At 50.4% G+C, this 14,869-nt stretch overlaps 1 protein-coding gene across 2 annotated transcripts in view; it reads right to left on the reverse strand.

Moving 5' to 3' along the window:
* SYNE3 (spectrin repeat containing nuclear envelope family member 3) overlaps positions 1–14,869 on the reverse strand; it is an 89,169-nt gene that overhangs the window by 18,152 nt on the left and 56,148 nt on the right. For both annotated transcript variants that reach the window (XM_063089465.1, XM_063089464.1), the window contains exons 7-13: positions 13,222–13,358; positions 11,149–11,326; positions 6,288–6,470; positions 4,838–4,981; positions 3,630–3,764; positions 306–467; positions 5–177 (exon numbers count right to left, since the gene is read on the reverse strand). In XM_063089465.1, the coding sequence (XP_062945535.1) occupies positions 5–177; positions 306–467; positions 3,630–3,764; positions 4,838–4,981; positions 6,288–6,470; positions 11,149–11,326; positions 13,222–13,358 (1,112 nt within the window). The remainder of the gene's footprint in view (positions 1–4; positions 178–305; positions 468–3,629; positions 3,765–4,837; positions 4,982–6,287; positions 6,471–11,148; positions 11,327–13,221; positions 13,359–14,869) is intronic.

Below are 14,869 nucleotides of genomic sequence, written 5' to 3' on the forward strand. Positions count from 1 at the left end.
TCACCTCAGCAGGCTTTCCTCCAGCAGCTTCAGGGCCCTCCAGGACTCCACCAGCTCCTGCAGCTCCTCCTGGACCACAGCTGCCCCTTCCGGAGAAGACTTCTCCATCACCAGCTGGCCGCGCGCTTCGATTAGGGGCAGGTGGGCCTCCTTGGCTGGGAATTCAGCCACCAGCCTCTGAAGGACACACACACACACACACAGTAAGGTCCCAGGGTGGGGGGACGTCTGTGCTCCCCAGTGTGGGAGCTTTGGCCTGTTGAGGATGCTTTTTGGGGATGCAGGGGAGGAGATCACCATCTTACCTCGATCTCGACCTCTCGGGACTCTGCATCCCACGGGCCCGTGTCTCCCCCAAGTGACTCCAGTTTCTGCGTGGCCATGGTGATCCACTGCCTCAGCTCCAGCAGCTGGTGGCTAAAGGTACAGTGCTCCCGCACACGCTGCTGACACCCATCCACGAGGTCCTGCAGCACAGCCCAGGGGGCCCAGGGTGTCCAGAGCTCTGATCAAGACCCCAGGAGCCATCCCAACCCTGCAGGACTCCCAGATCTACCCGAGTCCCCAGAGCTCCCCATCCAGCAGGAACACCAGAGCCTGGTCCTCCCTTCTGCATGACACAAGGAGATTATCCTGGGAAGATCAACTCTGGTTTAAAATATCTCTAAGCTTATCTTACTTTTATGGAAATACCAAGTCTAGAGAGGGTAGGGGTTGAGCTCTGGTCCACTGCTGATGTGGAGTAACCTGTCATGACCACTTGGGAAAACCACGGGTCCGTATCTACTAAAATGGAACACGGGGGCACCTTACTTTAGCCATCTCATCCTGGCTGTGTACCCAATAGAAATGTGAACTTATCTTCCCCAAAGGGCATGTGTGTGTTGTTACTAGTAATAGTCCCAAACTGGAACTACCCAAGTACCCACTGAGAGTAGAACAGACAAACAGACGGTGGTACATCCACATGACGGAAGAACTGTGAATCCTACAGACTGGCAGTGAGAGGGAGCAACCTGTAACCACATGCCATGGTGCGGATGCGTTTACAGCCACCATGTGAACAGCCAGAAGCCAGACATGAGAGAAAACATTCTGTCCAATTCTATCCAAATGACGTGTAAAATCAGGTGAACTCAATCTATGCTGCTACAAGCCTGAGGCCAGGGTTACCCTGGAGGGTCAGGACTGGTGGGTATGACCGTGGGGACAGAAGGCGCTTGGGGAGGCTAGTATTGTTCTTTGCTTTAGATGGGTACTGGTAACATGAATGCATTTAATTTAAAAATATTCACTGAGCTGTACACTTAGATGTTTACTTTTCTGTATATAATTATGTTTCAATAAAAAGTTTTTCAAAATGGTCTTGTTTTTTGCTCCCTCCCTGGGTACTGTTTTCTGGGCCAATCTGTTGCTCAGCAATGAGGCTGGGGCCTTGTTCTTCTCTGTCTTCAGAAAAGGTGGGCACTGTACCCAGAAGGGGAGCCATTCGCCATCCTCCTGGTCCCCCAGCCTGGGACCCTCTGAGCACCTCCCACCACGAGCCAGTCAGACCCCAGTGCCTGCCGTGCCCAGTCTCCATTCCCACTGTGTCCCCCAGCTCAGGTCCTCACAACACTGATGGACCCCCACAGGCCCTGCCTTCCTGCACCCCACAAACACTGGCCAAAGCCAGACCCATGCTAGAGACTGGGGACACAGAGAGGGTGTACTGCATCTGTCCACGACAGACCGCCAACAGTGGCCCAAAAAGTTCCCTAAGGCTCCTCTTCTCTGAACTCGCACCAGCACTGTCCCCTCCTGGCCCCTGGGAACCAACACCAGACCAAACACCCTCAATGGCTCCCTGTTGCCCAGAGATGTGGTCTCCCACATGGATACATGCCCCAGGGGGACATAAAGATGGTCCGGCTGTGGGGCAAGGACGCATTAGAACTCATTAGTTCTAACAAACACTGAGTACCAAAATAACAAAAGAGGGGCAATTTCTCTTTAAAGAACTATGTAAACAATAAATACACAAGTACGATAGAACTGGAATATCACCATTCTGGAACTCCTAATGATGCTCGGTTAATGCTGCTGCTTCTTATAATGATTAGCCTGGCTCATCATTTGCATGCAGGTGTTAAAGCCGACTTTTGCTGCTTCTGTTGGCTTCTGTGGGTTCCCCAAGGGTGGGGACAGTGTTTCCTATTTCTCTATTCCCCCGCCTCAACCTGACACCACTAGCTGCTAGTTTATGAAATGGAATCAAATGAACTCATCCAGACCTCATGCGTCTCTTAGACCTCTTATTGGTCTCTGTAGGTGGTGGAGCATTTCCTGGAAGCTCATGGGGACATTTTGGTTGTTGCGATAAGATGGGGTGGGGGCGATACCAGCAGATACAGTTAGAGGATGGCTGCTCCCGTCCCACCCCAGGGAGGACAGTCCGACGGTGCAGAACCTCCCCATGTCCAACAAGACCTCCTCATGTCCTACCAGCATCTACAGCAGTGAAAAGCCTGATCCACATGACCTGGGCTTAGCAAACACAAAGAGGTTTTGCAGTTTAACAGACATGCTATTTCTCCAGGAATGTGCCCACTGTATGAATTGAGGGAAGACTGCCCTGTGGCTGGATCAGAATTTTATCAAGGATTGTTCACTTTTCAGAAAACTACATCACTAGAGGCACTGCTGGCATTTGTGGCTGTTATGCAAGTTCTGACCTTCTTAAGTCTTGAGTGTGGCCATCTGGAAGTACTTATATGTTGATGGACACTGTTTTATTATAATTACTTTCCTTTTATTTCTCTTTCTATTATAAAAATTTCTATTTTAGACATTTCTAAATTGTCTGTGTGGGTAACTTATATTATCTATGAATTTTAGGACTGTAAAGAGGATGTTAGGAATATGCATTATTAAAATAGGGAGTGCAGGGTAGCATAGTATGGAGACCTGCCTTAGACTGAGTTTTCTTGAGGTGTGGCTGCCAGAGACCCAGCTATGCACTCCTCGAGGCTTGTTACAAAGTCAGACCCAGGACTCCATCTCAGTCAGCGTCAGAGGACGGCCTGGAGTCTGTGCTTCAATGTGTCCTCAGGCCAACGTGGAAGGTGCCTCCAGTCCCATTCCTGCCACGCCAAGTGGGAACCAGTCCTGGGCGAACACCAGAAAGATCTCTGGCGGCCACTAGAGGGCACTGCACACGAAGCTCTGCAGCCTCCTGGACTCTGTGCACATGGCTGAATACACGGCCTACTGTGTGCTGGGCATTTGTTAGGCCACAGCAGTCTGTTCTATTCTTTTGCCTCATGGACTTTATCACTCTATGACATTCTACATTTACTAGTTTGCTTGCTGATTAATTGTCCATCTACCCAACTAGAACCTAATCCCAGGAGAGCGGAGGCCTTGGCTGTCTTGCTCAAGTTGCCTTTATGCTTCGGGCCTGAACACTGCCTGACATACAGGAGGTGCTCAATAATTGCTGCATGAACAAGGAAGAGGAGTAAAGGAGAAAGAAAAAAAAAAGAAGTTGGAAGGAATGGAGAAAGGAAAGAGGGAGAAAGGCCCCAGGAGTGTAGGAGTCCAGGGGCCAGGACTCTGTTGCAGCACGGGCCCTCCCGCCGGCCCCTTACCTCCAGAGACCTCTGCAGGGCCTGGTGGTCGGAGGAAAGCTGGTCCATTTTGCGCTGATGGTTGGGATTCCCCTGGATGAGGGGCTTCACAGCCTCCATCTGTGCCCCCAGGTCCAACACCTCCTCTTGCAGCCCCTGCAGCAGAGAAAGGAACAGGTGGGCTGTCCTTTCTGCCTCTGCATCTGGGGAGCAGACCAGGGCAGGAGGGCTCTGAGTAGGAGAGCCTGGGGTGGGAGGACTCCCCAGGACAGTGGGGATCTCCCACACCAGCAGCCACACCATATGGCTGGTCTTATGAGCCCACTCTCAGGGCTGGTGAGATTTTAAAAATCAGACAAAAATATTCTGTGACATTGTGAAAATAAACTCTGCTAAAGACCAGACAACACCTTGGGGGACAAACTCACACATGAAATCTGACTTGATGACCACCTCGCATAAAGAATCACATCCCAATTTTTGCTTTAAAGCATAAAATGTACCATTTTTAACATCTTCTAGAAAACACTCTGAATTCATCTATAAGCTGTGCTTGCGTTTTAAAAAGATAATTCTCAGGGCCGGCCTGTGGCTCACTTGGGAGAGTGTGGTACTGATAACACCAAGGCCATGGGTTCGGATCCCTGTATAGGGATGGCTGGTTAGCTCACTCGGGAGAGCGTGGTGCTGACAGCACCAAGTGAAGGGTTAAGATTCCTTTACCGGTCATCTTTAAGAGAAAAAAAAAAGTTCTCATATCACATGCATTTTAAAAACCAGCAAGCTCCTTATCCAGCCAACTATTATCAATGATAAGCCTATTTATAGTCTACATGTGTTTTAAAACATTCATTCTCAATCCCAAAATTGATCTATCTAACTGAAGGCCCCTGGACTCATTAGGAATACTTAGCAAAGCAATTTAAAAAACAAATACCAATGTTTCACATTGGAAGGGAGGAATAAACAAAAAGATAGCTTATCATTTTGTCAGGCTCAAAAATCAGCAGTTTAGGGGGTGCTAAAGATCCTGCTGAAGCCAGGAACCATCAGATAAATACTTATAAGCAGAGATTCTATTAAGACAGAAGGTCAGATCTCAAGCAAGAATCTAAGTCTCTGGCTCTAGCCAGCTGCTGCTTTACTGGTTACTGCTGGAGGAGGAGAGCCACTTTTAGGTGCAGCTGAGCACCTGAGCAAGGGTGACTCAGGCCCCACAGACCCCCTACCTGCAACCTCAAGAGATGGGCTTGTTTTCCAGGAAGGTCCCGCTGAAGCCCATTCTCAGCTTGGACCTTGACTTGGAGGTCCAAAAGTTTCCTCTGCAGGGGTTCGAAAGCAGCTCCAAAGTCTTTGTGCTGAGCAAGGAGGCTCTGCAGAGACACAGAAGGAGCAGCATGCAACTTCAGAGCTTTTCTCACAAACACTTTGTTGTAAGATCTGACCCTTGCAACCAGGCTGCTCTTTTCCTGACCAGCTCATCCTCATGCAGGTGCCGCCCCCTCCAGGAAGACTTCCCTGAGCCCTGATGGAGTTGTGTGTCTCTCCTTACAGCCACCACAATGTCCTCACATAACACTATTCTAGAGGGCTGGCAAACTACAACCCCCCAGAACCCCTGCCAAATCCCACCAGAGGCATGTTTTTTTTTTTTTTGAGGCATGTTTTTATGAATAAAGTTTTATTGGAACACAGACATGCACATTCATTTACAGCTGCTTTCCCATTACAGTGGCCAAGTTGAGTAGCTGTAACATAAACAAACACTAAAATCTTCACTCTCTGGCCCTTCACAGAGACGGTTTGCCAACCCTCATCCTAGAAGAGCACTTTGATGTCTCCCGTAATTGCCTATGTGTTTGTATCCAGTGAGCATGGAGGGTGAGGACCTCGGCTTCCTTTCTTTGTCTCCCCAGCTCCCAGAACCCTGCCAGGGCCTGCTGATGGAGGCAGCAGGGCACAGTAGGTGGGATCGTGGACGTGCAGTCAGGCAGCATGGGCTGAGTCCTGGCTCTGCCACCTGTGGACCATGAGCCACTTACTTGACCATCCTGCCTCAGTATCCTCATCTGTAAAACTGGGAAAATAAAAGTACCTCCCTCACAGTTACTTGGGTTAGATAAGATCAAGGCTATTCTGAATCTCTTAGCAAGGGTCTGACCCATGGCGGGTGCCCCATAGATCATAGCTATCATCATCATCAGATGCTCAGCAAACATTTGTCACATAGAAGAATATGCTGTTCACACATGCCAGGCTATGTCTTTGATTGAGTGTACTCATTTATGAGTGAGTCTCTAATAATACTGGCTGCCAGCTCTATGGTGGTTTGAAGTTTACAAGCTCTTTTATCTGTGTTTTCATGTTTGGCCCTCCCCCAGCTCTCTGCGGAAGACAGTTCAGTTCGACCTCAGAGTAGAGAGACGATTTGGGACAGGGTTTGGGGTAGGAGATGCAGACAGGTGGCTGGCTAGGGGACCAGTTAAAAGGATCGTTTAAGAATCCTGCTCGGTTTATACATGAGGAGCCCGAGACTGTGGGGACAATGGGATTCACCCAGGCTACACAGTGGCAAGTGGGGGAGCTGAGATCAAGACACAGAGCCACCAGCCTCCCTGGGAGGGTGGCCCCAGCCCTGCATCCAGGCTCACGTGTGGAGCTGACGCCAGTGATACTCACCTGCAGTTTGCTTTTCCGCTGCAGAAGGCTGTTGTGCAGCAGGTCTCTGTCCCTCACAGAGCTGGCCACCTGCTCCAGGAGGGCCGTGGCTCTCTCCTGGCCAAAGATGCCAACCAGCATGTCTTTCTTCAGCTGCAGCACTGCCAGCTGCTCCTTCAGGCGGGAGCTCTCCGCCAGGGCCGCCTACGACAAGAGACAAGGCTCCCGTGACCCGCAGAGCATGCCAGGCAGGACAAAGCTCGGAAACGGAGCCAGGAGCACACCTGTCCTGGGTGCAGCTGTGCGGGAAGCTGCGCCTTTGTGCCGGTGCCCAAGTAGGCAGCAAAGACAGGTAGAAACATGAGCTGGCAGGAAGGCGTCGGGGAGGCCCTGAATTTCAGGGTCGACTTTGATTCCTCTCTCACCCCCCACATCCATCTTGTTACCAAGCCTGAGTAACAATTCTGCCTCCTACCTGTCTCGGAGTTCTGTCTCCTCTCCTTGCCACTGACTGGCACACTCCCAGCCTCGCTCACCTGGACCACACAGACCTTGACATCCTGCTGCCCCCCAGAATTGACCCTCCACCTGGCAGCCGAACCCAAATCTAACAAGCTTGATCCTCTGCTCAATCAATGGTTCCCCCATCACCCACAGCAGCGGGACTCCCCCTCAGGCAATGCTTTGGCCATTTTGACAGGGACTATGGCCCATGGGAGCACGATAAGAGGGAATTCAGGAAAGCTTCCCAGAGGAGGTGACTCCTCAGTGGAATCCTGATGTGTAGGAGCTTGCCAGGTGAAGAGGGGACCTAAAGGGGACTCAGATGCTTCATATAATGGCACTGGCTCCCACACAGCCTGAACTCTACACAGCCCAGGTCCCACCTCCTCCGGGAAACCTACACATTCCCAGCCTACACTCCCTCTTTTTGCACTAAAGCCCTGCAACTCTGAACAGGCTGTGCCAAGCCTCCGTCTCCTGCTGACTTTTATAGGTAAGCAACTCTTGCTTCTCTAACTGAGGATCTAGAGTGCTGGAAGCCAGAGGTTTTGTCTTCAACTGGCCACAGTTCTTCCACTGTATACCTGGTGATGTTACTGAGGACCCACGCTCAGATTTACGACAGTGAGCGAGGCATGCAACTGGGAGAAGAAGAAAGATCCAGCCCAGGTAGGGAACTGCGAGCCCAAAAAGGCAAAGTTTTGGGCCGAGCCCGTGGCGCACTCGGGAGAGTGCAGCGCTGGGAGTGCAGCGACGCTCCTGCCGTGGGTTCGGATCCTATATAGGAATGGCCGGTGCACTCACTGGCTGAGTGCCGGTCACGAAAAAGACAAAAATAAATAAATAAAAAATAAAAATTAAAAAAAAAAAAAAGGCAAAGTTTGACAAGGTGCTGCGGGTGTTCAGGGCAGAGGTGGAAACTCCTGGTTGGGGAAATCAGGGAGGACTCCGTGGAGGAGGCGGCATTGACCACAGTCCTTGGAGCACAGAGAATGTTCCTGGAGGAGTAGCAGTATACACATGAAGGCATTTAATTTGTGATCGGCCACACAGAGATCAAGCCTCTCACTGTAGGGGAGTCACCTTCACTCCCTTTCTACTAAGTCCAGACACAATATCACTGGAGTTAAGAATTTAGGCTGGGGAGTTGCAATCACAAGTTTGGATTATGTGCTAGCTGGGAGGCCTCAGGCAGTTCTGAGCCTCGGTTTCTCCCTTTGTAAAATAGGCATAATCACATTCCAGCTCATGGGACTATTAGAGGCTTAAATGAAACGATGCCCATATGGCATTTAACACAGGGCTTGACCCACAGTGAACACACAATAAAAGACAGCACTTCTCAGCTATTATTATTTAATCAGCTGTGATGGGTTGAATTGTGTCTCCCCAAAAAGATATGCTGAAGTCTTAACAGTCCCCATCCTGGTACATCAGAATGTGATCTTACTGTGCTGTCAACAGCAAGAAAAAAAAGTGCTCAGAATGTGATCTTATTGGAAAATAGGGTTTTTACACAGTTAATTAAGTCAAAATGAGGTCATGAGGGTGGGCCTTAATCCCGCATGACTGGCGTCCTTATAAAAAGAGGAGATTTGAACACACACATGCACAGAGGGGAAATGATGTCAAGACACACAAGAGAAGTCAGCCACGGGATGACAGAGATGGGGACTGGACGATGAATCTATAAGCCAGTGAACGCCAAGGATTGCTGGCGAACACCAGCAACTGGAAGAGGCAGTGAAGGATTCTCCCCAAGAGTTTTCAGAGGGACCGTGGGCCTGCTGACACCTTGGTTTTGGACTTCGGGCCTCCAGAACTGTGAGACAATAAACTTCTGTGGTTTTAAGCCACCCAGTTTTGGTAGTCTGTTATAGCAGCTTCAAGAACTAGAACTCTAGCCACACCCAACTTTTGGGGCTCAATACTCTAGTTCTGGAGGAATCTTGCAGATCCACAGGTCACTCTGAAGCTAAATGCAGGAGCTGAGTCAAGAAAAGACAGGGCTGGCAGTTTGAGCCCTGGCCTGTGAAATCCATCCCTCTAGTCAGGCGGGTGAAGGTGATGCAGGACATGCTCTCAAACAGCAAGGGGGATCCAAACACAAACCAACCACCGTCCCGGCCCTGCCTGTTCCAGCCGCTGCTCCCGTGCAGGGAATCCTGGGCCACACTCTAGGAACAGTACTTCTCCCTACTGCTTTGCAGAGGTCCCGGTTTGCTATCAGCCCCAGTGGGAAGAACAAGATGGAAATGCAATCGTAGTTCAGTGGGGAAAGCACCTGCTGTGGAGTCACACAAACCTGGGTCAAGGCCGGGCCCTGCCACTCAACGTCTGTGTGACCTTGAGCAAGTGGCTTCCCCTCTCTGGACTTGGTTTTCTCAACTGTCGAGTGACAGTAATAAAATCAGTTCTTCCTGCCTCACAAAGCTGTTTCCAGGACCCAGTGTGAAAACAGGAATGAGAACGTTAGACAAGAGTCTGGAGCCCACTCACTGGCCCCAGCGCTGCCTCTCTTGAGCTGCGTGACCTTGAACAAGCACCTTACTTCTCCCTGGCTCTGATCCCTCATCTGCAAAGTGAGGAGGATGATGGAAGATATGAAAACAAAAATTTGTGTACATCGATATCCAATATGTATTAATTAAGACAATGGAAAACCGGAAACAACCTAAATCTCTAATTGTAGATACATTCAATCATGGCATACTCCAGAAACGGAATATTACACAGCCATTGAAAATGGTCAATTTTATTTTGACGATTTTAAGTGATGCTGAGAAAAAGACCAAATGTGTAAAATGAAAATATCAGATATACAATTCCAAATATACAAAAATTGTAATTAATTAACTAAATCTTCTGTCTATGGGTGACCATATCTTACGGAAATGTCCAGATGGATTTCATCAGATGTAAAGACTAGATTTGGGATTTTCTGACCTAAAATTGAGGTTTGTGGCATACATTAAACTCTCTTTGGGGAGCCTTGAGGAGTACCTCCAAAAGATGGACCATGATCTTCTGGAGCATGGGAGTGGGTGAAGGGGCTCCCTGGACCCTTGGAAGGAAGGGCCATGCCCTGCAGCTTAAAATCTATGAAGAGAGAAAACAAATTCTTGTTCCAACGTGAGCCCCAAGTGGAAAACCACAAGGGTAGAGGCTCCAAAATGCAGGCCCTGGTCTATGGCAGACTCAAGGGTGAGTAGGGGCTAACCCTGGTTAAGGATTCTCCCGGGGACACCAAGCTGAACAGAAAAAGTGATAGAGAAAGTGTCCCCAACACGTTAACAGTGCTCCCATGGCTTGTGGGATGTGGGTGCTTTTTGCTTCCTTCTTCACAAATCTTTGCTTTCTCCAAGCAGGTATGTCTTTTATAGTCGGAATGAAAGTTAACATAAAACAGGGGCTTACACCTGACACTTCTGTGTCTCTTCCCACTCTATGTGTCCGAGAATCTCCAGACACAAAAATCTTTATGAGCTTCAGAGTTCAACAATACTGTAAGGCGGTATTTCTAGGCAAATCAGAGCTTCCGTGTGGACGGGCATCGTGGGGACACTGTCGGCCACCCATCCCACAGCCATTCCCCCTCCTCTGTCCCCAAACCACCAGCATTTAGTTAGGGCAGCCAAGTGCCCAGTTCCAGGGTTATAAATATGGTTGGTACAAGCCGGTGAGGGTAGTCCCATCCTCCTCAGCTGATGAATGGTCCAGGATGGTCATATGACCTTGTCCAAACAATGAGGTGTAAGGGACATGTGCCAGGCTGGAAGGATCTGCCACTCTGCTGAAAGGTGGAAGTGGCGATGGAGAGAGCCTTTTGCCCTGTGCAATTCTCTCCTGCACCAGGCGGTGCTGTTCCTGGGAGCTCACGTGTTTGCAGCAGTGGAAACCATTCTGGGGCCATGAGGGGAGACATGGCTTAGACCTAGCAAGAGCCTGGGTCCTGGATGACACTGTTGAGCTGTCAGGTCAGCCCAGGGACTGCCTGAGTGGCTCTGTTTTTTGTAGCCATAGTAAAGGTAATGGCCTGATACTCTACTTTCTCACGGAACCACTGCATTTCCACCAGAGGATTGCCTAGAGCAGGGTCCAGGTAGGGAAGGGTCAGATTGGGGCCCTGGGGTTACACCAGCAGCAGCAGGCTTCACCTTCTGCCCAAGAACTGAGGATGACCTTTGTCCCTGATAACAAGCAAGGACCAACATTTTCTGGGCACTTAAGACTCACCACACAGTGTGCAATGAGCTCTACTCAGACATCTGGAAGGCCCAGAAACAGCCTTTCCCTGGAAGAGTGGCCAAAATGTTGTGCTTGGCCCAAAGTCTCCTCCAGCCACACCAGGCAGCCCTCCTGGCAGGATCACGGTTACCTCGATCTGGGGCAGGAAGGTGTGAATGGAGGAGGGCAGGTCTGGCAGGCTGGCGGTGACATCCAGGAGCCTCTGGGCCAGGGCCCTCCATAGCTGCAGATCCTGCAGAGGCCGCTGGAAACGCTGCCACAGCACCATGCCTGTGGAATTGCGCAGCCTGGCACTCTTCCCTTTCATGCTGCAAGGACCGTGGAGGGGAGACACCGAGAGAGGAGAGAAGGTGGGCTCAGTCAGGGGGGTGAGGCCTCTGCCCGGACCCCCAGGGAGCTCAGCCTGTGCTGCTCCAAGGGTGGGCTTTTTCCTGTCCCATAGAATTCTGGGAGTGTCTATGACAACAGACAAGATGTAATGGAAGAGACGATGGTTGATATGATATGAAAAGACATCGGCCATAGGCCTCGGGTCTTTGGGCTCCCTGGGACCTGTAGGCTCTCATATAAATTAGATACATAAGCGTCCTCTGGTTCTGGAGTGGGTATAAAGAGGTGGGAGTTTGGAGTCAGACAGACCAGCTGTGTGACCTTAAGTGGCTTAACATCACTGAGCCTCAGTTTCCTCACCTGGAAAATGGGCGACACAGTGCCCCCTCCTAGAGTCTCTGTAGGTATTAGATAGGTAAAAGTCGCAGGGAGACTTTTTCCAATAATGGAAGACTAGTTAATTCAGATGAGCCCTCCCAAAGAGGACAAAAAAAAAAAAAAATGCTTGAAAATTTTAAAAAATAAAATATAACAAAAATAAAATGAAATATAATAAAATATATAATAAATATATAATATAAATTATATATTTTATAATATAAAATATAAATGCGAGTCTAATACCCAAAGCTACTTTGACCCTGAGGGCATTTGCCAATCTGGAATAAATAGCTGTAAAACTGAGCTAGGCTTTTTGGCAGCCTCTCAGAGGAAAGGTTCACCAATGGCGTCGGATTCTGACAGCCGCACCCCACGTTGGGCTGGGACCTCAAAAGTCTACCCCTTAGGGTAAAAGTGCACCACAAATAAGCCAGTCCTCAGACTGGTGACCCAGCTTCATGACCAGGGAGCCAAAGCCTCGAAGATGAATTACGGAGCCCCTAGACAGGTACTGCCTGCCCCTGGCACTGAGCAGAAGCAAGCAAAACCTTTTCTTGATTAAGATATCATCATCCTAGGCCTGAGTAATGCCTATAAATAAGTTTTCCAATGTAATGTCCAGCACCCGGTCATAGCTAACCAGCACCTGATACCTCAATACGAGAGGCTAGAGGAAAAGGAAGCCCCTTGGCCCCTCGGCCCCACTGTCTGCTTTGTGCACAGGAAAATCAATGCTCCCCTCACTCCCCACCAGCATAGCATCCCACAGGGGATCCAGGCCACTGTCCCAACTTTACTAGTGCGGGGCCTGAGCACACTGTGGGTTGAGAGACACACAGCAAGGGTGGGCGCTCCCTAAGTGCATTCTGAAGGGACCCTTGCATCAGGTAGATGTGTGAGATGGGCTATAGCTGCACGGATAGCTGTGCTACATTCAAAATACCTCTGAGGCTCACATAGGGAAAACAGGTACAAATTCCAATTTACACTTGGCTCCGTTCCACAGAGGAAGGCCATTTGGTCTGCTGCTCTTTGCTGGATTAGGAAAGCGGAGGCCCTGCTGTGCCTGAGCCCATGGGCTGGGGGGCGGGGGCAGGCAGAGGCTGGTCTGAAGATGGCTCAAATGTTTGTCTCAGCATCATTGGAAGGCAAGGGAATGTGGTTTGTCTATTGAAAAGCCTTCCTTTGGGCCATTACACCTCCCAGTAAAGTCTGCACAGAAAGACTTGATGGAAATGGGGGAATAAACCACTTGGCATGGAAGAAAGCAAAGTTCAGGCTGCTTTCTGGGAGCAAAATGCAAAATAGTCAAAAGGGAACAGTGCCCAAGTCAAGTGAGACCTGTATTGGCCAGTCATTGAGAGGGGCGAGAATTACTTAAGAGCTACCAGGCTGCAAGAGAAAGCAAGCCCACCTTCTGGAGGTGGAAAGTGAGGGGTGCAGGCACACCCCTGAGTCCCGCCCGCCTGCCCCCCTCAGCCTGCCCAGGCACCTCTGATAGTCCTGGAGGGCAGCGACAACACTGTCAGAGAGTGGCTGCAGGTCATGGGGAAAGACGAGGAGCTCCTTCAGCTGGGTCTGCAGCCGGTCCACCCGAGGCTCCTCCGAGGCCAGCACTGCCCGCGCCACCTGCAGCACATGAGGACATCCCAGGGGGAGGGTGAGGCTCCTCAATGGGATAGGGGTGTGCAGGGCTGAGTGTGACCAGTGTGGGTGGGACAGGCTAGGAGAGACTGTCACCAAGGGCCGGGACCAGGAGCCCTACCCTCAAGTTCAGCCTCTACTGTCCCACATCCAACTCTGTGACCTGGAATTTTACTGTCGTCGAGCTGCAGTTTCACTCTTTATTATCACCTACCTTAAAACATTGTTGTGATGAGGACCAGCACCTAATAATCCAACAAACTAATATTTAGGGATCACTGACACCACGCGGAGAGCTCTGGGTGTTCCATTCATTTAAGCCTTGCAACAATGCTGGAAGGTTCGTCTCCGTGTCCCCACGTTATGCACAAGGAAACTCAGTCTAAGAGTTTTCTGATGGTTGCAGAGCCGTTAAATGGCAGACCTGCTATCAGAGCCAGGTCTGTTCAGCACCAAAGGAAACAATGCATCCAGTGTTTTGTGAATCCTGTTACTGTTGTCAGCAGGCCTGGGAGACATTTGTCGTCGCTGGTCCAGAATCACTTCACTTCGCTGTGTTTACACACTTTAGACACAGCCTTTTCCTGCTCTCCTGGGAAGTTCAGTTTAACCTTGGTTGGCAGGAATCCCAGCCCCTTGCTGGGCTCATGCTCAGTGGGATGCAGAGTGGGTAGTGAAACGTGCTTGGCACTTGGCATAACACAGAGCCGGCCTGGAAACCCACCTCTACCTTCTCCTGGCTGTGCAGCTTTAGGCTGTTCCCTTACTGATAAAAGGGGGCCTCTCCCACCAACCACATAGGTCGTGTGATATTGACAAGGCACTTGGTATAGAGCAGGGGCCCAGAGATGGTCCCCCGACCCCCTCAGCTCCCTCAACTCCAGGAGATGGCCTTGTGCTGCTGCCCTTTGTGATAATGCCAACCTCTGCTCACAGGGAGCTGGCGCAGCTCCAGTTAGACTTTGTGTGGGGTGACCACAGGAGAACAGGGACCAGAGTTGTAAGCTCAAGGGAGAAAGCTCAGATAGAGGGACTTTAGGGAAGCGCTAGAGCAATAGGGACCACTGTGTCGGCAGCAGGACATAGACAGAATCTGCCCAGACAGCCTTGTCCATCCTCAAAACTATTCCTGGCAATATTCAATTAGTTAGCACATGTAATGACATCTATACAAGTTTTCATAGATGAAGGCACGATTGGTTTGTATGAACTGGCAGCTTGTAAGCCCTTTGAAGAAGCTTCGCTCATCAGTGCCCAGGACAGCTGGCTGACCTGCAGGGACTTGGCTGAGGCAGGGCAGGGGAGCAGAGACTGAGCAGAACCATGGGCTCCCTCCGGGGAGAAGCCTGTCCAGACCGTGGGTGCATGATAGGAAAACTGCTCTCTACCTTTCACCTGCTCTGCCAAGCCAAAGGTGCTTGCAGCCCAAACCAGAGTGGCTGCCTGGACAACACACCTGGCCTGGTCCCTGGGCACCCACCCGCTCCAGGAGGGCT

The sequence above is a fragment of the Cynocephalus volans genome, chromosome 3 (assembly GCF_027409185.1).
Source record: "Cynocephalus volans isolate mCynVol1 chromosome 3, mCynVol1.pri, whole genome shotgun sequence".
Classification (NCBI taxonomy): Eukaryota; Metazoa; Chordata; class Mammalia; order Dermoptera; family Cynocephalidae; genus Cynocephalus; species Cynocephalus volans.